The sequence below is a fragment of the Cryptomeria japonica genome, chromosome 9 (genome assembly GCF_030272615.1).
Source record: "Cryptomeria japonica chromosome 9, Sugi_1.0, whole genome shotgun sequence".
Lineage (NCBI taxonomy): Eukaryota > Viridiplantae > Streptophyta > Pinopsida > Cupressales > Cupressaceae > Cryptomeria > Cryptomeria japonica.
The window spans coordinates 513,592,454-513,619,259 of NC_081413.1; the positions used below are offsets into that span (position 1 = coordinate 513,592,454).

Sequence of the window (26,806 nt, forward strand, 5' to 3'; positions counted from 1 at the left end):
GAACAACTGCTTCTATCATTAGTGACTACAAACATTTTTGCAAACATTTATTATGCTTTGAATGAGAAATTGACATTTCATCAAACACTTGTGTAAATTAAACAAGTGTACATATAATCACCTTTTAAGACCTTTTGCAATATTATTTAAGCTGCTGGTACACAAGACACTGGCAAAATATTAATAGAAATTACTTTTGACCCTTACAAATGCTTCTGGATGCTTCACTGGAATTTTCTACCTTAACTAAAGTTTGAAATCACAGTTGTTGCTGCTCCAAAACAGCTGTGTCCCAAATAAGAGCCTCACAAATAATGGAAAGATGGTACAGTAGGTCTTATTGATCTCTACTCCATTGCATGAATGGTGTGATCCCTTTATACCTTCACACTTGTGCCTTGTTGCAAGTGCGGTGGCCAGACTAGTGGGCCTCACTAATTCCTATGCCTCCCATGTCTCCTTGAACATGCTACGATTAGGCACTGAGCCTCCCTAATATGAATCACACTTTTTTAAAGATGGAGTGTGTCATGTCCCCTCCTTGATCGCCATATCCTAAATGAATCAACTATCATTATTAGTTAATATAATAATTAACAACGAATGATTATTTGAATTAGTTTATTTATTAAAATTATTATTTAATTAATATGTATTAATATTCATTACATATAATATCTTTGAAATATTCAAATAAAAGAAATATATAAATATTATATTATAAACATAATTAATATATTATAAATTGTAAACATAAATTACATATTTATGTATATAAATTAAATGAAATAATAAATTAATTCAAAAAAAAATATATAAGAAAGAATAATTATTGACTAATCATATTTTTAGATTACCGCTGTGTTAAGACGATTCACGGTTAGTGCCAAAATGAATCTAATACCTTTTAAGCATCCACCGCTTGGTATCTTATGAAATGGCACAATATTGATTATGTCTAATCACTGACAAAGAGTGAGTTATATTAAGTAAAGGGATGCCTAAATAATAACATTATGATCAAATTATACGATTGTGATTAGGAAGAAGGCTAATCGTAAACCATATAGATAGCTAACCAATTACATATTGGAAGAGGAAATTAACACAAGGTTAAGAACATCGGTTAGTATAATGAAGCGGTGAGATTATAACCTGTGAATGAAGCGGTGCGATTGTAATCTGTAAATATATATTATTAATCATTCCATTGCCAAAGGTCATGGAATTGGTTTATATATGGTTTTCTATTCCAGAGGGAAGAGAATTATATATATATTGGAACTGATATAGAATGTGTTAGATCAGTTAAGGAGTGATATAATAAGTATGGTATGGAAGAGGAAGATCTAACGTACATACACCAGCAAATCTGCATATAAATTATAAAGAGAATAAATCATTCAAAGACAGATTTACAAAGGGGATACATATATGGGGAACCGCCGATCAGAACACATCAGAATAGTATTAAGCTACGGCGGTAGCATCCTTGACCTTGATGGTATGCATGGGGATATACTTTTACTGTATGAAATAATGTTTTCATGCAGAGGTTAATATTAATTTAAAGATTAACATAGAGTGCAATATATTTAATAAGGATATCAAGACAGTGGCAGACCAGATCTGACATGTGTCAGATCTGTCTGCCAATATCAGCCCCTAAACACATTACTAATTAGGATTGTTTTACGTGGTAATAGTATAGTAATAATATAAAAGGATACTAGTAAATCCATAAATAATTGGCAACACTATTTAATTCATATATATATATATATACTCAAATCAGAATAAGAGTAATATAATGATTTGTAAATATAGATATTGATATTTATTAATAGAATAGTTATGGTTACATAATACTTTTAGAAATTACTTTGTAATATCACGTAATAATTCATACAAATAATAATTAATAAATGTGTAAAGGATTTATATGAATCAGAATAAGATTAGTTATTTAATATGGTAAGTTAGCAAGTACTTGATAGACTAAAGAAAGATCGAATATCACAGATTTGACTCGTGTAAGATAGACTTGATTCTTAATCAAGTTAGTTTAAGTCATTAGTATTTTGAAAATAGATTGATTATGGTTAAATTAGACCAAATCCGATTAGGGGACATTACAGAGCGCTACTTCTTGGAAGTAGGGCCTGGGGTTTTGTTGTGACCATTTCACACATCACCCCATTAAAATGGGGACCCCCTCTTTTTTGCTCAGTTTTGCCCATTTCTCTCTCTGCTTTTAGGGTTTTGAGTAAGTGAGTGAGTCGTCTGGATTAGGGCTAAGCCTTAGGGTTTCCTTTTTAGTATTTTCAAGCCGAAGTCCAGTCATTTTTTTGGAAGTTTATTGAGCATTCTCGCATGGATTGCAATTTTGAAATAAGACGAGTCTGTCAGGATGTCAGGTGTGTCCGTCTGGGTCCAGTCAGGATTTTGAAAGCAAGTTCAAATTTTGCCTAAGTGTTAGTGATGGAATTGTGCAATTTTGTCCGGGTGAATTTTGACCAAATTTTGGAAAGTTTGATAATTGACCCCTGGCCTTGGAGATGACCTAATAATGCCTTGTGAAGTGACTAAAAGCCTAAATTCTTGATATTTTGGCCTATAGGGGTAAAATCGCTCCTGTCCTTCAGTCAAGGACCAGGGCGAAGTTGGTATTTCATACCTCTTGGTTATTAACTTGTTTCATTTGTCTTGTGTAGGGTCACCAAGAGATGCAGTCGAGCGTAAATTGGAAGTTTTGAAGATTTTGGGACTCGAAATTGGTCAGTTTTTCAAGGTATAAGGCCAAATCGCTCCTGTCCCTCTCCCAGGGACCAGGGCGAAATGGCTTACTTAGACCATTTTTGGTCTTAGTTGATCAAATTAAGGCATCAAGGACGCAATAAGAGATGAAATCAACCTAATGGAGCATCCAGACTTAGTCATTTGCAATGAAAGTTGAACATTTGGCCTTAAGGACAAAAATCGCTCCTGTCCCTCACTAAAGGACCGGAGCTTGTTTCTCAAAATTGCACTGTCTTTGCAGGACCAAGACGATTTTTGGATTGGAAGAGATCAAGGAGGGCATCTTTTGTCCATTGAATATAATTTGAAGTAATTTGCAAACAAGGAATGTGCCAAAATGACAAAATCGCTCCTGTCCCTCACTGAAGGACCAGAGCTTGAAATCCAAGACCGCCTTATCCTTGCAAGATTTAAACGATTTCGCGATTTGAGAAGAACAAGGAAAGTATGCTTTATCCATTGAATATAACTTGAATGGGCCACCATGGAGAAAATCTATCCAAATTGGTCAAATCACTCCTGTCCCTCTGTCAGGGACCAAGGCGAATTTTAAAGATAGCTCCTGTCCCTCTCCAAGGGACCAGAGCGATTTTCTTAAAGGACAAGTTTTTGGCGAAGGTGAGGTGAGTTTTAGGTTTGAGGCAAATAAAAGAAGGCATAACCACTCTATTGAAGATAATTTTGAAGGTTGCAAGACGCAAAGTGAAACATATTTTGTCCTAGGCGCTCCTGTCCCTCTCCAAGGGACCAGAGCGATTTCCTCATGAAGCAAATTTCCCACAAAGTTAGAACAAGTTTCATATTGGAGATGAGTGAAGGGGAGCATAATGAATCCATTGAAGATAGTTTTAAACGTTGGCAATGAATGACTTAGCCTATAGAGGTAAAATCGCTCCTGTCCCTCTGCTAGGGACCAGGGCGAAATATAGATTATCAAGTCGTCCCTTCCAAGTTTGGTCGGATCCAAGCCAAGGCACAAGGTGGCGAAGATGTTGGAGGTGCTTCGAAGGAAAGCAAGGTTATAGAGACCACGAAAAGTGATGAGAAATGACTAAGGCGCTCCTGTCCCTCTCCAAGGGACTAGAGCGAAATATGCAAGTGTGTCCAATTTTGAGGTGTCACTTCCGTTTCAAACGTTCAAGAAGGAATAAGAGACACTATTTTACATTTTGAAAGCAATTGAAAGTTGATATGATCAAGGATTAGCACAAGGAACAAAAGTTCGCTCCTGTCCTTCACTGGAGGACCAGGGCGATATTCATTGAAACAATCATTTCCTTCCTAGACCACGTCAAGGCAAGGACATGCAAGATCGAAAATGTCTTTAGGAACATGATGAACAAGGGGTTAACGTCGAAAGTCAACAATTTTGAGCTCAAACACAAAGTTCGCTCCTGTCCCTCTCCCAGGGACCAGAGCGATATTGTTAATATTCCAAAATCCTCCCATGATTAGGCACCAATATTTTCGAAATGCATTAAATGCTAAAAATCGATAAAACTTGAAATATTTAATTGAATTAGCATTTAAAAATAGCGCATGAGGCATTTAATGATTAATTTAGCCTTTTTAAAAATTGAAATTATTAAATACAAAGGCATTAAAATTAATTAATTATTAAATTAAATAAAAAGAGAGCCCTTGGGTTTTATTTTAATGTTTTTACAAAAGTCGGCCTCCTCTTTTTATTTAAATTTTGTTATTATTTGCCTTATTTCCAAGTCGGCCTATAGGGATTGCAAAGAGGTGAGCGCCTATATAATGAAGGTATGTGAGCATGTTTTAACTATCATTCAATCATTGTTCATATGCGATTTGGAGAGGCGAATAGGGAAGTGCGAGATCTCATCAAGAGGAGTGCGAACTTTGTTTATGGTGGAGCGAATTTGCCCTCAAGGTGGTGAAGTTAATAAAGGAGACGCATTTGCTAGAGGAAGCTCACGTTGAAGACTTCAATCTTCATTTTGCCTAGGCGAATTTCCTAATTTTGCATCCTTTTGTTAGAGTTAGCTCTCAAAGTGAGGTATGGCGAAGTTCCCTTGTTCAAATTTTGAATTTTAATCGTCCTAGTCTCAGTCTTGAATTTTGAATTTTGAAATTTTGAATTTCCAGTAGCTCAATCGTATTTAGGAAATGATAACTCAAAGACTTATCATGAAGTTTCCTAAATTCTATCTTTAATCTAGTCTATATTTCTATATTGCAAAATCTATTACTCATTATGAAATGTTGTGTAGGTGTCACGATGGCGACCCCAAAGGTAGGAGCATCTACCAGTCGTCCAGCCCTCATGAAGGAAGATCAGAAGAACGAAGAATTGGAGACCAAGATCGTGTCTAAATGGAGCAACATTGGAGATACCAACTTGGGAAACTTCAGTGTGAAGAAGTTTCGAGAGGTCCCTTACATTGGCAAGCCATCACCTGTCGCAAGAAGAATAATTGAAAGTGGCATTATCAAGGCGGCCGGCTTCCCTCCAGCAATCCAGTGCCATGAGTTGATGATCGAGTGTGCTCGCCATTATGATCCACAGTCCAGATCGATCGTGTCCAAGGAAGGAAACACTTTGGCTTATCTTTCAGAGGAGGCTATCAGTGAAGCTCTTCACCTGCCCGAACATAAAGATATGATCTATAAAAGCTTAGAAGGAGCCAGGTCCATGTACGAAGATGATCCAGACACTTGCTTGAGCATCATCAACAAGAATTGGTTACTCAAGAGTCGTCCTCGCCTGAGCAAGATTCCGAACACTCCACATAGGATCGACTTCCAGGAGGAGTATAGAGATTTGATAACATTACTCAACCGAGTTACAGGGGCTCCTCAAGCCTTCTATTTTGAGAAGTGGATGTTCTACTTCATCCAAGTGATAGTTCAAGGAAAAGGAACAATTCATTGGGCTAGAATGATTAGCCATTGCTTGGACATGCAGTTAAGAAGACTGAAGGCTACCAAGTCTTTCTACATGAGTTCATACATCATATATGCCTTGATCAGGAGTTTTGAATATGCAGGACTACCTCACAGAGGAGTGATCGGAAGAGGGCCCGGGGAAGTCAGAGTTTGTGATTCCTATGTTCATTTGCATCATCCACCAGGAAGTGACTACAAGTTAGTCAACGATACCTTCACGATGAACATCACTAGGACATTGCAAGGCGGGATTCACAATCGGCTATCTCAAGATGCACAAGAGCTTGTAAAGAGGTACGGTGCTTGGTTCATCCAATTTCAGAAGTTTACATATATTAGAGTTCATGGATGTCCTTCACCTCCCTATATGTTGCCGAGATATCCAACAGACAGAATTGTGTTACTTGAGGTAACTAGACAGTTGGCAACTTATGCGAAGGCATTCAGACACAGACATGGAAATGGAGTTCCTGTTCCTATCATACTAGGAAATTCAGTTGAGGTATGTCCTAATGCTCTAGCCATGGATGATGCAGAAAGGGAGTTAGCTTTATATTCATTTTCATTCTTTGCCATGAGAGAGAGTTTTGATCCTTATGGGTATATAGAGGAGACAGTTGGTAGAAAGTACAAACATGAATCTCAGGTAGAGGACTTTTGGATGAATCTCTCAGATGATCTTGAAGTAAAAAGAAAGATGCATTCCAGATTGCCTTTAGACTTCATCAGGAAATGCAAAATTTATAGAGTGGCCGACCAAGCTCAGGACAGTGGCAGACATCTCCAATCATCTTATGACCGAGAAAGCAAAGCAGTGAGGCTAGATTGGAATGAACCTGAAATTTTGGATCTAGATACCTTGATGGCTCCAGTTATGTCTTGTACTCGCAGATGGGTTGATGTGCAACATCAAAAGTTGAGAGAGCAGGGCATATCTATGACTTTTACTTTAGAAGAAAGGCCAGGCGAAGGAGGAGCAAGTGTAAGTGAAGGTAATCCTAATCCCAGAAACACAAGTGAGGGCAATCTTCGAAGCGTAAGTGAAGGCAATCCTCATCCTATGTAATGGACACCCCCTGTTCGGCACTAAATTTATGTCTTGTTTACTTAGTGTAATTTTGTCAAACAGTTGGCTTGCAAACTGACTACTGGATTTTTTGGTTCTTGATTTGCAATAGGATAAATTGGATAAGCTGATATATTATTGTAAAGCTTTCAAAGTTTATTCAATATAAAAACAACCAGACATATCAAATACCAAAAACAAGAAGATTAATGTTGATGGTATTTATTTAATTCCAACTTCAAGCATACAAATCAGATCTGAAGAGCATTACAGACTATATGATAATAAACAAATTCAAACCTGAACTCCACAAGTATAGAACCTGCTGAAACACTGTTCACACACTGTAGCTGCACTATTCATGGCACTGTAGCATTATTACTATTCACGCGGCACTGTAGCAAAACACTATTCACGCGGCACTGTAGCAAAAACACTATTCACGCGGCACTGTAGCAAAAACACTATTCACGCGGTACTGTAGCAAAATCACTATCTTCAAATCTGCACTTTCAAAACCCCTGTAAAAACTTCATGCGAGAGCACCAGATGAAGCCCAATGTGTTTCCTGAATGAAAACACCATTAATCCTCTTGACTGTGTCTTTCAACAGCGAAGAGAATGCTAGCAAAGAGGGATTCCATCCTCCAAGCCCAATAATCAGATCTCTACAAAATCCAACAGCATAACATTAATCTCATCCCAGCATACCCCAAAAGAGAGCTCTCAACCTCCATTTATATCTTCTTCCTGGATGCAAAACACTTCATTTCCTAAATGTGGGATAATACATTTTAGAATAAAATATTATTTCCCACAATGTACACATTAAAGGGAACTTTTAATATTTTAAACATTACTTTATATTCCCAACCTTATAATATAACGATAAAGTTAAATATTTAATTTAACTTTACACTTTATCGTTAAATATTAAAACATTATTGATAATCTCTTTAAATCATTGTCGCCTTCAAACATTTTTACTGATAATTATGCCAACCAGGGAAACACTAAACATTTCAAGTCACTGCTTGGGGACTAACTTACTATAAATAGTAAGTGTCTAGAAACCCTGTCAGAGCAGCACCGATTGGCCTGAAACTGAAAGCACCTAGGCCAAAACACCTCAGGATCCCACCAATGTCCTTGTTAGCCTTCGAGACCATGTCAGAATAGGCTAACGACACCCCATATCATGTTGCGCTAAAAAGGGGACATTACATCCTAGAGGATCGAAGAGGAAAGAGAGACCTGAAAAAAAGAGAATCCTCCAAGAAGAAGCAAGAGGCCAATAGAGATCGTTCATCCGGCACATCTTCTCGACAAGAGAAGAGGACACTTGAAATGGAGGAATCTATGGAATCAATGGTACAGAACGATAAACAGGAAGAAGGACAGGCACCTCAACGTTCGTCAAGTCAAGTCAATGAGTTACATGAAGACAAGAATGATGACGAAGCGACATCTCCTCTCAGAGAAGAAGAAACATTGCCTAAGGAGATACAAGTTAGAGAAACAAGATCTGCCATTCCAGATTGGTTGAAGGAGAGACTAACAAGGGTGATTGTGATTGAGGACGAAGATAATGTGATTGATTTAGAGAGCCTTGTTGGAAATTCTCAGGAAGTGACAGAAAAGAGGAAGGCCACTAAGATGTCCAAGATGATCAGAGATGAGACAGGATCCAGGAAATTGCAGATAGCTACACCAGCAGTGGACAAGTATGAAGGTGAAATCCTTGCAGAAGAATATGTTGTAGAGACATTTGAGCTTGGTCCACTCACAGCCGAGCAGACATTGGATGATGCCACTGATTCATTTGAGGCACTTAAGGACAAGCTTAGAGAAGAAATGGAGAAGAATAGAAAGCTTGAGCGAGAGGTCAGTGCTTGGAGAGGCTACTTTAGCCATCTCAATCAGCCTTTGAGGCGTCAGGATCCAGCAGTATCTCCTGCGCAGGCACTTCCCTTTGAATCAATTAGTGAGGCAGAGAGAGTCAGGAGTTTGGTCCAGCTTATGAGTTCTTGGATTGACAAATCCCATACAGTTGCTATTGAATTTGCAACAAGAATGATGCAGACTATTCATCGGGCTATTCAGGTTCTTGAGATCATCCACAACCTAGTGATAACTGTAGTTGCTTTTGCTCATACTAAGGATGTTATCATTCCTGTCCTGCAAGTAATCAGACAAACATCAAGGAAGGTCCTAGCACAAGAAAAGATAATGGATGGAGGACCTCATAGTTTACTCCAATGGTCAACTTTACTCCAGATGAAGGAAGTTCTTTTTGAGGACATCAGTAACAAATGCAATCAAGTTGAAGAGATTATCCATCCGATCCAGGACAAAGTGTTTGAAGTATTATGTACTATTCTTGGCAAGAGGATTGCAGTTGAGACAGATGTGGATTTGCAAGAATTAGAAGATAGAGTCAAGGTCATCTTTTGCAAAGATGAGAATGTTATTACAGATGAGCAACGAGATCAGATGTTTGCTACCATGCTCTTGATTGAGAAAATCAAGGAACTTGAACCTGGATGGGACGCTGCTCTTCTCAAGGCTTTTGATCGAGTATATAGTATGACTTTGAATATAAAAACTAATGGCAATTTGATAAGTAGTAACAATCTCCACTTTTGACATTGTAAAGCGGAAAAATCGAACCCTAGTTGTTCTCCCCTCCCCAACTCCAAGGAGAGAGAAGGGAGAGTCACTAGGGTTGATGGTTTTCACTTAGGGGAGACTTTACATTCAAAAGAGGGGTTGAAACCCACAAGATCCAATCCCACGCAATGCAAGATTGGATTCTAAATGAGTTTCAACCCCTAACTGGAAGAACGAATGAGGAATCTTCCCGAGATTCCAATTGCTGAGATCGAAGGAATCGTGTCTAGATTCATTGCATATGCTAAGAAAGAGCATTGGAAAGGGAATAGGATTCTAGAAGAAAGGTTGTTATAGATGATGTGGCACCTTAATTTTCATTGGTCTATGTCTCCTAGGTTTTTGTGCCAAATTTAATATTTGGCTATGCATTTAATATTGTTCAATAAAAAGGGGGCTATTTGTAATAAACCCTAATTAGGGTTTAGGTGTCATAATCTTGGCCATTGATCTTCTTCTGATCTGGACCGTTCATTGTAATTGAGGATGCTATTTATACCCTCATTCATTTTCATTTTGGGATAGATAGAGATAGATAGATATAGAATTCAGAGAGAGCAATAAGAAATAGTTAGAGTTTTGAGAAGCAAGTTATTTTGTAGCAAGATTGAGCTTTGAAGAAGGAATTTCAAGCAATTGTTGTTCATGATGGCTTTGAGATCAATAAAATATTGAAGTTATGGTGTTTTATTGCAATTCTTGTGGTTATCTTCATGGTTGTTTACTCTCTTAAATCATTCTCAGTCAAAATAGTATTTAAGTTTGAAGGACTAAGTGTTGGGCTTGATCTTTGGTGAGATTCATACTCCAAACCACTAGCTTCTTACTGATTGTAAGGACGCCTTGTGTGGTCGACTGGAAATATTTGGATTGCATAAACCTTCATTCATTATTGAGTCATTGATATGTACCTTCATGGTAGTACTTATGATTCTTGATGATTTGAAAAATCATTATTCACCTTAGAAGATCGCATTAGTTTCAGTAAAGTTGTAATTCCTTGGCGATACTGAAGTTGGTAGAATCTTACCAAGTCCTGCCCGCATTGAGTCATTCTTAGGATTAGATTAGAATTTATCTCTTGCAAACCCTCCCCTTTTGATTTTTTTTGGAATTCATTAGTATTAGGAAATCTTGGTCCTACAATTCGGATACGTAAGTCCCCTTGATGACACAGCAATCACAACGACCACTAGTGCTTATCCACACGTAGAGACCCTACATAAAAGAACATTGGAGTCACCCTGATTGATCCTTTTTTGCGACATCTTCAGCAATCAGAGACTTTATTCAAGAGAGGATAAGGTACCTTTGGGTATTTTATTCTGTGTATGATTGTGTACAAAATACACGTCAACAGGTTTATCATAAAATACTTAGCAATTAGCATAATAATTAATGAATCCTCACCACTTGTCTACAATTCCTCACTGAATTAACTCATACAAATTTTTTATTTGCTTGCAAACCGCTATAAATTTGTTGCCTGACAATCCCATAACTTCGTAAAGTATGGCAATCTAGTTATAAATCTCCGCTTCTCCATTTTAGCACAATTGTGAATCCTGATTTGAAAATACACTTGTTATTGACTAGAAAAAAAATCCTTTCTCCGAAGCCAGTAACTCTTAAGGTTTGAGTTGAACAAAGATGTCCAAACTTTTCAACAAGAAAATATGAAATGCCTAAAGATGTCTAATTTTCTTTTGGGTTAACAAGGAAGCCAATAATTTCAAATTCTTCCACAAATCAGTTGTTGACCAACAACAGAGGAAACTATACATTGACTCGGGCCCTGTTTTCTATGTTTCCCTTCAATGTGATATCTAGAAACATGCCACAGACTATTAGAAGAAACTCCTCTCTATGACCATAAACTCTGCACTCTTTTGGTGTGCATCACATACATCTTTGTGTAATCTAATAGACCAGGGTTTATTCACAAGTGCGATGTGAAATGCTGGGGCATATTTTTAACAGATTACATACAATTTCTTATACAATTGGGCAAAGATATTAATCATGCAGACTTTTTATCAGCAAGGTTTATTTTACTATAATAATATTGCAGTTATTTTACAGATTACATACAATTTCTTATGCAATTGGGCAAAGATATTAATCATGCCGACTTTTTATCAGCAAGGTTTATTTTACTATAATAATATTACAGTTATTTTACACTCCACAAAATCCAAACTTACAAATCTTATTCAGTATAGAAGGAAACTTACTCAGAACTTCACAAGGGCATTCACAATCAATCATTTGATTTATATTTAAGATCTACATTCCATCAACACAGTATGAAATCGTTTGAATAAATTATTGAAATATGATTGTCAATTGAAATAAAAATTGTAATTTTCCTTGCCTAATATGCTGGAATTGAATCTAAGTTTAGATTTAGCAATTAAATTTTCTAACAATATGATTAATTGCAGTTGTAATTAATGGGATGATGCACTTACCTGTAAATGCTTCAATCCTGTTCCCTTCCTCTGTCTTGTTTTCCTCCACCCATAAGTAAACTCTGCCCAGCTCGTGGCCTCCTTGTGGCTTCTTGTGAAAGGTTTCCTTCCCCCCCCAAAAAAATCAGTAAGAGTCCAAAATCAATTGGTGATCTTGGCCATGCCCATCTCTCACTAATATATCTCCTTTTCTGCAATCCATTCTTTCACATACTATGGCCTTAGGAAGAAGATAAGTATAGATTAACTACGCTTAAGGAGAGTTAATCTGCCTTCATTTTCCTTTTTCATCTCCCCAAATTTCATGCAAACTTATGCATTACTCGTGGTGCCTGCAGTCAATTTCCCTAATTTGCTCCTTTTACTGCAAAGTAGGTAAAAATAATTTCCTTAAGGTCATTTATTAAAATTTATAACTATTTATTATTATTATTATTATTTATAATTTTATAGCATAGTGAGAGGGTGGGTCATGATATCTAACATGTAAAACCTCTAATTATTAGATTAGAATATCAGCAATGTCCATTGGTGTAGTTAGCAAGTTGGCATTGTTAGGTCCCCGAGACAACTGAGAGGGGGGGGGGGGGGGTGAATCAGTTGTCAATAAATTTCAAACCAAATATAACTTGACCAAACTTAATGCATAACACCGGTAAACCAAACTTATGCCGGTAGACAATTTTAACAGTTAATTGCAGTACAGGTAAAGTTTAATGCATGAAACAGAAAGACAGATAACATCCACAACACATAACACAGATATTTGTACGTGGAAACCCTGTAAGGGGAAAAACCACGGTGGGAAACCTTACCCACAATCAGATGATACTACTGCAGATAGTATGTGTGTACAAATAGGAGTCTGCACATGCAAAAAGGCCAACTGCCTAGAGCTCACTGCTCCATCACAAAATGGGAGTCACACTGACTACAATTGGATGATTAAATCCAATGATAATGTACTGCTTAAAATAGCATCTTCATGTGTTGGATTTGGTATCGGTTAGGCTCTGATTTGTCTTCTACAAAACCTCCTTGAATCTTGAATGATGTCTGCGTGTATAGCTCTGCTTATATTCGCATATACCTTATGCTCTATCACTTGTTACATTCCCATAACCATTCACACACCAATCTCACAAATGAGATCTTACATATATACCAAAACCTAAGACCAAATGTGTAGGTCAGCTCACTAAAGATATTACAATAAAATCAATTACAAATGAATCAATATACGATGCATCATGTCAGCTCAATGCATTTACAATAATAACAAATCATCTCCATAACATGCCGTGCTGATCTGGAATAGATAATGCTTGCCGGTCCATAACCTAGACCTATTTGCCGGTAACAACAAATATGCAAACTCGATTGTACCAATAATCAAATCACCAAAACCAAGTGTCCAAACAATGTCTTCGACATAACCAAGTAATCTCCAGATGATAACAGATCATCCTCAGTGCCGGTGAACAATATAATCTGTCGGTGAACCAGATACCGGTGATTAGTGCATAAGTCACTGAACATGCCAGTGAACATAACCAAAGATCTCCAAGTGTTCTCAAGTGTTGACAAGTGTTGATAGGTGTTGACATCAATGACAAAACCATACCAACATATCCAAAATACTAACAATCTCCCCCTTTGGCATTGATGGCAACACAAGATGGAAAAACTATCTAAATGCCAAAGCAGAAATGCCAAAAACCAAAAATCAACAATCTCCCAAAGAGATCATTAACCAGAAATCAAAATATAGATAGAGAGTAACAATCTCTCCCCAATGAATAATGTCTCTCCAAAAGATAATGTGTTTTTCCATAGATATCTCTACCCCTTTGACATCAAATGCCAAAGCAATACAAAAACCAGATTCAACAGCACCCATACTTTGGCACTTTCTTATCTTCAATGGACCATTTAGATTTTACGATATCACCCACTTACCTCATTCTATGAAAGCCCAACCACATGGTTTTCTGGTTAATGCCCTTTGTGTGCCCATTCGTTTTTAGGAGATCCAATTAGCTGAACCAACCTTGATTACCCAATTGAAGACCTTCATAAACCCTCTTAAAACTCCATTGGCTGTGTGATCAGGTTCTACTACTTTGTGGTGGTATCATGAAATATACCCCCTTAATTTTTTCAATTTTTAAACACAACATTTAGCACCCATTAGCATTAGCAAAAATTCATCTCGACCACTTATGCAGTGGGAGGAAAGCATAAACAATGAAAGCATTACATGATGGCGGTTTGACCAGCCACTTCCACTGATTTTTAGTGGGGAATTACAAAATATGGAAAGCTTAACAACCCAGAACTTGGCGGTATAACTAGACACTTCCACTTATTCAGTGGGAATTACAAGATTACTAAAAAAACTTAACAATCAAACTTGGCGGTATGACCAGCCACTTCCACTTTTCAGCGGGGGATACAAGTAAACTAAAAAGACTTGAAAATCACAAACTTGGTAGTATAACCAACCACTTCCACTTGCTCAGTGGGATGAAGTTAGCTTCCAAAAATGAGAACAAAAGGTTGTTTAGTACTACTAAACAAGATATTACATAAGCTAACTTTGAAGGGAAATGATAACTTAAATCAGAAGATCAAAGACCATGTTACGGCCCTGAAGTATGAAGAATGAATTCTGATTTTTAGAAAACCAGTAGCTATAGGATCACCAAAATGCTCACAACTCCCTCGTGACACCTCCAAATGAGCTCAAGTAGAATGCAAATGAAGTATGAGAGTTGGGCGACCAAGATAGGACGGGAAACTCGCCACCAAGCAGGGTCATAGCAAGGGCACACATTCCAATGCTGAAAATGGGCTAGGGTGATCAGCAACAAGTTTGATTTGAAACCATAAATCAATCTATCATGTCCCCTCTTTAGCTCTGTCTAGCAGAGACATGTGAGTTAGCCTATTATGGAGTCTTGTAGGTTGGCAATGGTGGATAGAGACTCAGTCAGGATATTTAGTGTTTGGATTTGGTGTTTCTGGCAGTAGTAGACCAGTTTGGAGTAGTTCCTTGATTTTAGGAGGCAGTTCCTACATTTAAGGAGGTAGTTCCTACTTTTTAGGAGGTTGTGACAGCGTCCAGGGTTGGGGTTCCATGAGACCATTCCTTGGTTTCAGTTTCAGGAGATTTGGGTGTGTTTCCTAGTTTCTAGGAGCATCCCTAGATTTTAGGGATGAGACTGCCAGTTGATCCATGATTTCCGACATCAGTCACAGACAGGTGGCAGGCTCCGTTTCAGACTTGTGGAGTTAGATGAGTATTATACGGCTATTTGGGATATATTTTTAATATTTCCTAAGTTAGCGTCTTATTAATTAAATAAAGCTATTTATATAGCTAATTAGAGTAATAAGGGGATTTTGGCTTCTTCTGGTCAGGCACGCATATGTGTTATAGCTCGTTGGAAAGGTCTTGAATTATTATAACTTATTTTCATCATCCGGAGACCTTCTGGCACCTTGAGTTTTGTTATTTGACGAAAGGGGTGTTTTCCTATACATAAAAGCCTTTTTAATTAAGAATATGCCATTATTTAATAAAGGTAAAAGCATATTCTCCCTTTAGGGTTCGAGTAGCTTTGAGAGGGAGATAAAAGGAGATGTTGGCTCATTATTCTATTATCTTTTTACATCTTCAAACTTGGCATTTGTGAATTTGCTCTGAGGAGCGATTTCTGGAGAACTGGGACGCAAACCCCAGGGCTTGGATATTGGGATGCAAACCCCAATAGAAGGTTTCAGCAACTTCATTTTGTTTCAGACTTTGATTGGAGTGCAAGTTCAGCATTGGAAGAGCTTTGGCTTTGGACATTGGGTATATTGCTTGGCACGTGGGAGTTCCTTGGCTGCCTGGACGTGACTGCAGCAGCCGTACGGCCTCCTTCCAGCTGGCACGTGGGTTGTTGATTGGTATTCATCAGCCATCTCTTTTCATTGTGCGTGGATGGTCTTTCTTGCAGCCGGCAACATTATTTTGGTTGGTAGATACTTTGCTGGCATATCATTTATGTATTTTGCCTAGTACGATTTGTAGCTATTCTGGATTGGCTGAATATTATATTATTGCACATTATTTTCCAGCCTATTTCATATTTGCTGCTGTTGTTATTCATTGTTTACCTATATCTGGAAAAATACAAACAAAAACAAAAGACACAACCTTTCTGCAACTTCTGTCTCTCTCTGAAAGATCATTTAATAAACAGGAAGAATTTATTTTAAAACAAATAATTAAAAATTACAGCCTGTTAGCTTAAAAGATCCATCAGGGATCTTTCACAATCTCTCCACCAAAGCATGAGCAAATAGGCACCAAGAACATACGAGAAATTTTCGCCTGTACCCACAAAAATCAGATAACAACTCCAACAAGGATGAATAGAAACGTACTTCAGCTGTAGGGTTTGTTTTGCACCAAAAAGAACACACCCTTATTTTCTCTGAAAACCACTGGAATCTCTGTATGAAATTCATCAGATAGCTAGGAGTTGTCTTTCAAACTCGAAACTGTGATAAAGTTAGGAGAGCACGCAACCCTGAAGCCAAGATTCTGCAAACATTTTGGCAGCACTTCGTTATCAAATTCTAGCATAACCAAATGAAGGAGAGAAGGGTCTTATTTATAAACTTGAGACCCCAGAAATTCAAACTCATTTTCCCTCCAACTTGGGTGCCACACTTAGGTAAATAAAAATAACTTTATTGAATTGTAACCCCCACCTTTGGCGTCAAATTTGAGTTACCCCTTCATGCCAAGTTTGGACGTCAAAAACATGAATTATTTAATTTCTGCAATAAGGTTAATGAAATATTCGCCCAAAAAGCCTTATGAAAAAAATTAAATAAATAACCTTAATCATCTTAAAATTCCCAGAGAAATAATACTGAATTGAATTGCCGGAAAAGAACCATTAGACTGCCAAAAATAGGATTACTAAAAATAGCACTGACTAAATTAGCTACTGCTAAAAATAGTAAGTGGCTCCAAACTTCATTAGACCACATTCTGAGAAGTCGTCTTGACTTACCTAAAATAGCATGTCCATAAATCATCTCTAATAATTTTGCACATCAAACCATGTTGGAGCTCTAAAAACACCTAGAAAAACCCTATAAAACAAGCAACCATCGTAATTTACTAAAATTAGTAAATTCAGAAATCTTCTCTGATTGGAATGCATGTTATACCATCCTAAAGCTCATGAAAAACCCAGAAGGAATCTAGAGAGCAAACTGCAAAACTCCTGCAAACACCCCTTCTTGAAGACAAGAACCCTAATTTAGTCTATGATTAGCCTACGGGTTTCCAAAATAGGCTAAGACTCCATCCATCAGTCTAGAATTGAGAAGGGGACATTACATATCAACAATGAGAAATCACCCAAAAAAAATTTGCTGTGCTGATCCTTTGATCATGTATTCGAGCATTCAATTTGAATCCCAAGCATGAACAATCAATCAAATTTTTAAAGCCATTTCATGCATGTTTTCAAAACATTAGGAATTTCAAATGTGGCATTTCATGGACCAACAAAGTAATTGCTCTTTCACATGACATTATCTTGCTTTATTAGAATCATGTGGGAGATGATGTTAGAATTTCCCTATTAGTATAGAAAACCACACTAACCCCAACTTCTATTTGACCTTAAGCAATTCTTTTAGCTTTGTTTTCACAATCTGCACCTCGAGTGGAATATCCTTTCTTGTGGTAATTACATAATCAGGCCTCTTACTATATTTCATGCATAGGAGTTGACTCTTAATGAAATTCTTCACTACTCCGCTATTATAAAAAACATCATTTGGATCTTCACAAAATCCCAAGCTCATTGTCCTCTAGAATCTTTCCTGATGTGGCCTTCCTCAATCTTTAATTCCTCTACATCTATATAAGGAGGATTTGAGCAACTAATTGGGTCACTTCCATTTCCTTTTTGTACTTTCTTAATTCATTTTATGCTTATCTTCTCAGCTCTTATTAGTCTTTGAACAAAAAATTTGATGAGCGTGATTCTCTTTGGTGTTTCCATGCAAGCTCTCATCTGGATGCTTACTTTCCCTATCCCTTGACTTCTTGTTTATGTTGCTCTCTGTTTGCTTCCATTACAATGTGTCTTCTAGATTAAATGCAAGGTAGAAGAACTATCAACTTTTCCATTGGTTCAATGCATATCCAATTGTCACCAATTTCCTGTGGTATCTTTTATGTGTTTATATATCTTGTTGAATAATATCCTTGGTGGCTATATGAGATCAAGGCGGCAATTCAACATGAAAGATTTTCTTACACACTTGGGCCTTAATCAACATTTAGATATTATACTTTGTTCCTCTTGTGGGGTTGAGTGATAGTGTCCCTCTCTGGGTGTTGAGCAGCATCCATTTGGTGCCAAATATCATACAGATTTTTAATCTACCATCAAAACGTGGCACCAGCACTGATGCATTATATGCCATATCTGTACTCCAGAACCACCACAACATTTATGCAACATGGTCATACTAATTTTCACAATTCAATGCTATGTCAAAGTTGGTTCAAACTATCACGGGGGCCAGCTCCAAACCAGCAGCTTGAATGTGGTACCAACCTTTCTGTAGCAGCCATAAGCTAATGTTTTCCATTTTCCCTTGGCAGTTATTCCTTTCCTAAGTGCACAGTCTGTATAAAAAATGCATTGCTCTTTTACAAGAGACAAATTAGCACAGTTTTTACATTTCTTCTTAGAGATTTGCATTGCATAGAACTTTCATATGAATTTTATTCTGTTCCTTATAGCCAGTAGTCTACTTGTTGTGTGTAAGAGTAGTTCAATGTTCTATTTTTTCTCTCTGATTATTGTTTATGAATGATGATATGAATTCAACGATGCTTATAACACATTAGATTCTGCAAATAGGTAGGTTATGCCCTCTATATTTTCTGGAATTTGGATTAATAGGTTAGAGCAAACTGAAGTTTCTTGTGAGTTCATTCACTCTTGTTGATTCTTCAAATTCAAAATGCCTCATTTTTTTTAATCTTCTCCATATTTGGTCTTAAGAGTGTTGTTATTGCAACACTATGCTGCTTCAACTGTTTCATTTCATATATGGTGTATGGTCAAGGATACTGGTTTGTAACTAAAAAATCCAAGTAATATAGCTGGATAAAGTAGTAGGAAAATAAAATTATGAGAAAATTCATATCTTGATAGTTAATATCTGCATTCACTAGCATACTTCTCTAATGTCAAAAATAGCTTATTAGTTTATTACCGTGTTAGAACTCAATATTTACAGAGGTTCATATCTATACTCAATATCATTTTTTCTTTGCCTTTTCATTATTTCCTCATATGGTTTATAACTTTCACTTTTGCACATATTTTTGTAGTGGGAAGGACCAGATGCTCCCGACTCGTGATGAAGCAATACATCTTTTGAATAAGTTGTCTAACTGTAGAGTTCGCTATTTTAGGGATAGCGGGCACACACTTTTGTTGGTGAGTGTTCATTAATGTGTTGGATTTCCAATCCTTTAAAGTTTGTTTTAAATAAATATATCTTTTCTTAAAATATCATTAGTTTGCGAGATGTCACAATGGATTTCTTTTTCTCAAATAGACACCTACATACTGAACAGACACAAACCATATTTTCTATGGTAAAACTAATAAAGACATTTGATTTCCCAAGAATCATGTCATTCATAAGCTCATATATGTGAAAGGAAAGGTTTTCTCAATGATGTGTGAGTATCAAAAACTGTTGGACTGACAAGTGCCAACAAATGAGAAAAGTGTTTCTTCAATAAAAACTAACTCCAATAATTTTTTTTAAGAATTATATTATATGGTTGATAAAGTTTCTTGGGATCCCAAAGATGAGTTTGAAAACCAGGCATCAACCATATAAAATAATTGACGGGTGTAGTCCATTACAAGGCTACAATAGAGCTGCAACTGGATGAAAATTGATCAAATAAAAACCTGAATGTTTATACTTTACAGTGCTTTGTAAGTAATGAAAATACATATGAAATCACCAAATTTATGAATCTTTGACCATGAATAGTTCTATGCTTAACATATTATATATAAACAAACATGATTATGTTCTATTGTCGGCTCTTTGTTTCTCAAAATTGTAATTTCACTTGTCAACTCAGTTTCATTTGACTGCAAGATGTATGATATCAATTCACACTAGTTGGAAAGATAATGCCGGAATATAGGCTATATTTAAACTATAACTGAGTGTGATTGAGCCTTCATTTGATAGTGCTCCTTTGATTCATTCTACAAAATAATCTGGGGTACAGTGACCTCAATTGAGATATGTTCTTTGTCATTCTGGCACTTTCTATGGTCAACAGACTGTAATATATTTTAAAGAGTGCCATGTAAGTGAACAGGTCCAAAACATCCTTATATGTATGCTTGATCTTAAAGAAGACAATTAAGGTGTTCACTTAAGTGACATTGTACATTTATCAAGTTCAGATATGCCTTTATAAACCACAATAAGCAATTGAGATACATTTTTTAATAAAACAAGTATTTTAATGAGAAACTAGGAGCTTTGTACAAAATTCCATATAATATTATTTGAGATTTGTGGGCTGCAAACCATGCCAAAAGACAAAACAGGAAAACTCCAAGATGACAAGGAGGAGCATGACAGCTTTACATAGGTTTTACTTTGCTTATATAACAGAACAGTTGGATACAAACAGTAGTAGTCAGAAAAGTAAAAGGAATTAAGACATCCAAGAGACATTGATATTCTCCCATAGCCTTCTCCCATGTTGTGTTTGGGTCATTGTTGTTTTGTGTTAATAGCCAAGCTGAAGAAGATGCCCATGCAGTTGCCTTTAAGAGGTTGTTTGAAACTTTGAAGAGTGGTGAGGTAGGGTATTGGTTCTATAGAAATGGTGACAGTAACATGTGTTTTTCAGCCACATGTTTCATTGTCTCATTCAATTGCTTCTTTTGTTTTTCAGAGGTTAAAATAGTCCCAATGGCCTTGGTTTGGTTTAGCAGGTTGTAGTGGATATGGGTAAGATAGTCTATGCAGACCACAAGATTTTCATTGCCTTTTTGAAGATGGCATATATACTTGGACTGCAAGGGTAAGAGGTTAACAACAAATTTCATGGGAATTTAAGAGGCATCTTTATCCTTGGCTTGAATTTTAATAGCCTTGGTGAGTTGCAGGATGTTAGCACTGGTGTTGGAGAGGATAGGATGCATCTGATCCTTAGAACGATCTCTGGGTTGCTGGTTATTACCACTTAAGGGAAGTGGTTGACAATTTGGAATAGCAAACTGGACATTACAATTTATTAGGTCAGCAAGATGGCAGGGGGTAGATTTACCTTGGAATGGGGAGTTGTGGTAAGCCCTAGGATGATTAGAAGCATTGAAGGTATAATCACAAGACTCAGACTTGGCCGGCTGATTTTTACTCAATCTTGGCACTAGACTCGACAAATTGTAAAAACCATGGAATATGGAGATTTTTTTAAAATAATAAGATTTTACCCTTCACTAAATTAATGCAATATGCACCCTCAAATTTTTATTTTTATTTTTGCCAATATGAAACATCAACAAGACATAATAAACAGAGGTTCACTTCTGTCATAGAAACTGATACAAAATGGCTTGCAGATACATTATAGCATGAAAGTACTACTCATCAAAATGATCATAAGGTCGCACACAAGACATCCAATTCAACATTAATAAGTTGTACCATAAAGGCATAGAGCTAGAAGTTCAAGCAAGATTGAGAGTCATAATATATACCACTGTATGAGATGCGACAGGTTTGAAAATGATTGCTATGATGTTGCAGGTCAACAATAATGGGAAAATCTAATGTCCCCATTTTTGGTCATTTCAACATTGTAGTTAGTTCTAGGTTTTTCTGTGACTTTCAGTCATGTTAGAGGGGATGTTTGATGTTGTTGATGAGATCAGTTGTCTAGAGAACTACTGTGCCACTTTCTGAAGTGAATTCCAACTTTGGTGGGTTCTCCAACATTCTTGGAGAGAGAATCTATCTATAGTAAGTCACTCGAATGTGCCCAATTTTCAATATTCATCATTGGTATCATTCGATGTAGTTAGATTTCGATTCCAATGCTTTTTGACAGTTTTCGTAACTTGGGTGTATTATTGGCTATAATTTAATTATTTAACTAAGGTTTATTAATTTAATTATTTAACTAAGGGTTATTAATTTAATTATTTAATTAAGGTTTATTAATTTAATTATTTAACTAAGGTTTATTAATTTAATTAAAATAATTTAAAAAGTGTTGTGACGTTTTCACACATCGTCCCATTCCTAATGGGGACCCCCACTTTTTGCTTGTAGGTTAGTTCTTTGCTTAGTTTGCTTAGCTTGGCAATAGTTTCTTTAGTCTTTAACCTTTTGCTTGTGAGAGGATGCAGTGCCTTGATGGTTGGAAGGTGGGCAAGTTAGGTGATTCTTAGGTGTGATGAGTCTTCAAGTGAGTAGGACACCCTTAGGTATGGATGAAGAGACGAGAATCAATTAAGCCTAAGTGGATGAGGAAGGGGGAAGTATGAAAAGAATACAAGTTATTTTTCTTGGATTTCCAAAGGGAAATTCAAGGATGAAACCCTTAGTGGCAAAATCAACCTCAAAAAGAGATCAAGTTTGAATGCAAGAAGTAATTCCATGAGTGCTCAAAATCCATGACCCATGGAAATCTATGACTCATGGAAATACACGACCTACATAAATCCACGACTTTGGGGTCATAGTAGGCAATTTTGAAGGTAAGTGATGCTATCCAAATGCCTTTATAGGTGATGAATAGGATTGAATCGAGTGAGGAAATCAACACAATGAGGGCAAAGTGAAATGATGATCAAGTCAAGGTGGAGGTCACACTTGCAATGTTTTTCCTTGAGTTGCCAAAATCCACGCCTCAAGCATGGAGATGACAAGATTGAACCTTGAAGTGAAGATGAAACATTGAACTCACTCAACCCTTGCTTGGAGAGAATTGAAGGAAGATCAACATCATATTGAAGGTTAAGTGAATTGATCAACTAACAGATTGAAGTCAGCAAGCTTGAACAACAATGATGACTATCCTCCACTCACCAAAATCCACGACTTGAAGGTGGAGGTGAGCGATATCTTCCTTAAGTTGGTAAAATCCACGACTCAGCAAAGGTAAATACAACATTGAGCTATTTGATCAAGTAAATGACCAAGTGTGATGAAGAGTGAAGATGATCAAGGCGATCAACAACTTCAGGAAGACAAGTGAAATATCCTTGGGTGGAGAAAATCCACGCTCTCCAAGAATCCATGACCAGCAAGAATCCACAATCAGCAAAAATCCATGACCAGCAAAAATCCACGACCTGGGAGAATCCAGGATTTTGCCAGATCAGACCTAAAACATGCAAAAGCAGAAACTCAAATCAGATCAGACATAAAAGAAGATAAATCAGACATGGAAATCAGTGATCAAGTCATCGTTTTACCTTCATTTAGGATGCATACTAGATTGGGAGTTGGTCAAATCTGTTTGTATCATATTTGTTCGATGCTATCTTTGTTTATTTTGCACACAACTGAGGAATAGTGTGAAGGAGCAAGATGCAAGCATTTCAAGGAAGCATTGCAACAAATAAAGAAAGCTCTCCACAACACTTCAGCAAGGCTAGGAGGCGTGAAGGAGGAAACTGCAACATCAAGGATGAAAGTCAAGACATCAATTCCAGTGCAGATCATGATTAGGGCCAGGGATTCTAAGCATTATACAACACTACATAGGGGCCACCTTACAAACATAAGGAGGATTAAGCAATGCAAGAGAGAGGACTTCACAACGGGAGAGATCAAGCTAAGCGAGGAAGTGGATTGCTCTACATGAGGAACACTACAACGTTCATCAACATTGCAAGGGAAGAATAAAGATTCATCATCACAAGATAAAGATCAACATCATGAAAAAGCAAACCTTTGTGTTGATCTACAAGTGGAGCAAGTTGAGGTGGCACTTAGTCATCTTCAACCTAATCACATCATTTCAAGTCATGGTTTCTAGATTCGATGCACTTGACTCATCTAACGAGGAGGATAACCACCACATGTGGAGGCACAAAGTTCGATGTACCTAACCTCATCATTCATTGGTCAGCATTCAAGGAAGGACATGTGTCCTAAAAATGTAATTTTATCATCGGTCAAGCATTAAATGTTATGTAATGGGTGTAACAAACCCTAATTAGGGTTTGTATCTTTCAATCTTGGCCATTGATTTGGATTTGATCATGACCATTCAATTGTATTGAGAGCACTATATAAGTCTTTCTCTCCTTATTTGTAAAGGTTAATAGTTAATAGCAGATCAATAGACAGTAGTTAGCAACAAGCAATTAGCAAGTAGAGTAGAGTAGGACGAGAAGGCATAAATTGTTGCCAAGCTTGTAAATAAATATCCTTTTCATTGAATTCATGGTGGATAGTGGTGTTTCTTCTACATATTGCATGGTTTATTGTTATATCCTAATGTTAGATGAAGTTCATTGATTGTGATGGAGTAATGTGTGGATGTTGATAATTCCTTTGGTTCATACTATTTTTGGTTGGATGATTTTCAATTACAGTGCATAAAAGATTAAACCTTGAAATGTGCTATGTTCAATTGTGGATATGTTTATTCAATACGCGCCAGTGTATTGGGTATTTGGGTGAATGATTCATGATATGAAAACCTTTCATTTACCTTGGAAGATTGCATCGGTTTTGTATAGTTGTTGGTAACATGGTGAAGCAAATCTCGGTTAAGGAATATTTCCATCCTAGCATGATCCAGTGCTACCATTGATCTTAGGAGTAGTGTAGTCTCTCTAAATCCTTATCCTTTTTATCTTTTTATTTTAATTTTTTAAAGTCAATGATCTCAAGTTCTAGCCACATTCAAGCAAGAGTTCATGCAAAACGTAAGTCCCCCTTGTGATTCCAGCAATATCATATCAAACCATTGAGCCTATCTACACCTCAAGACCTGACATTTGGAAGCTTGGAGTCACCTCATATGATCACGAAGTTAGCATAAGAGGAGATTTTGTTCAAGAGAGAATAAGATACCTTGGTATTTTATTCTGTGTATGAAGTGCATAAAAAACACATCAACAAAAAGCACCTTAGTGTTATAGCTTGTTGGAAAGAGGATGAAAAGTTTTAAATCACGGATGCATAAAACAAGAAATTTGTGTATCAAAGTTATCATTATTTTAATAACAGGGTTTTTTTGGAGCAAAAAGGAATTTTTAATTAAAAAGTGATTTAAAAAAAACAGACTTCTGGAAAGTTTGATGAAAAAAAGTATATAAGGGGGTTTGGCGAGCTCATTTGTATTATGCAAACTATTTGTTTTCCAATTTCTTTCTGATGTAGATGAACTAGCAACCTACGAAGACAAAGTAAACAATTAAAGATACACTTACAATTTTTTTAACAGATGTTTCAATTTACAAAAAATAAAAAACTATAAATAAAACCTTAAATACTAACAAAAAAATATTCATTAATTGTTAAACTCATAGATGAAGACTTGCCAAGTCTTGAAAAACGTGCAAGTGTTTCTGCTCGGCAAGTATTTATGTGATTAACTCACAGGGTTTTTTGGGAAAAACTCGTCAAGTTTTTGGTGAGTTTTTCACAAAAACTCGATGAGCCTTTGGCAAAAACTCAGCTGCATAAAAAAGAGGCCCAAACACGTCAAAAAATTATCTAAATTTCTATTTTTCAATTGAGTCTCATTCTCTTCATCAGAATGTATACATGAAATATAACATTTAATTATTATTTAAGTTATATTTCATGTATATATTGGCAAGATGTTTGAGAGTGGTTTCGGATCTCTAGGAGTTATAATGCAAATTCTAGGTTTTAGAAAATCTGTTAAATTTTCAAACTTAGTTAAATTTCAGTAATTAGTTGGCTCCTATCAGCATTCTCTTGCTCTCTTTGGCTCACCCACTTTATTTGCCCCGAATTCTAGACCTATTTATCTCCCTATCACTCTTCCTCTATCCCCTCTCACTACCACTCTCAATCTCACTCTCTCTTCTCTCCCCCAAGATCTAGACCTATCTCTCTACCTCTCTCTCTCTCACCCCCAGACCCTTGCGAGCGTTGTGTTGATGTGTTTTTTATGCACATGCGAACACAGAATAAAATACCCAGAGGTATCTTATCCTCTCTTGAGTAAAGTTTCCCGACTGTTGAAGATCTCGCCGAAGGATCAGTTGAGGCAACTCCAAGGTTCTTGTATGTAGGTTCTCTACTCGTGGATAAGCTCTTTTTGGTATGATGTGATTTTGCTGGAATCACAAGGGGACTTACACTTCATGACTAAACGTCTGATTTGCTTTGAATATTGCTGGAACACGGGATTTCACTAGCCTAGATTTTTTGAAAAAAAGGAAAAAAGGATGAGGGTGAGGAAAGGATCCAATTGTGACACTAAGAATGTAGGAGCAATGAATAACCTTTGATGAAATTCTAACTAAGTCTTGTTTTGACATCCCAAGACCATCTCCACAAGGTTAGTGCGATCTTCGGAGGAAAACTTTATGATATTCAGATCATCGCTACAGACATAGACACCATCAGGCTGATGCATATCAGTGAGGAAGCGACAATTGAAGTTAAGCTTAAACTGAATGATTCCAGTTGACTACACAAGGCAAGTCTGCAATCAACAAACTGCTAGTAGTATGGATATACGAATTTCACCATCAATCAAACACATTTCTTCCACTCATCTAATAACATGAAATCAAATCTGAGAAGTATA

The 26,806-nt window shown here is 36.7% G+C and overlaps 1 protein-coding gene across 3 annotated transcripts in view; it reads left to right on the top strand.

The window, feature by feature from the left end:
* The window catches only part of LOC131066943 (phytyl ester synthase 1, chloroplastic), a 190,142-nt gene that overhangs the window by 71,553 nt on the left and 91,783 nt on the right, over positions 1–26,806 (top strand). For all 3 annotated transcript variants that reach the window (XR_009358911.1, XM_059211128.1, XM_058001844.2), the window contains exon 9: positions 19,343–19,451. Coding sequence is in view for 2 of the 3 variants with exons in the window: in XM_059211128.1 (XP_059067111.1) it covers positions 19,343–19,451 (109 nt within the window). In the remaining variant the exon portion in view is untranslated. The remainder of the gene's footprint in view (positions 1–19,342; positions 19,452–26,806) is intronic.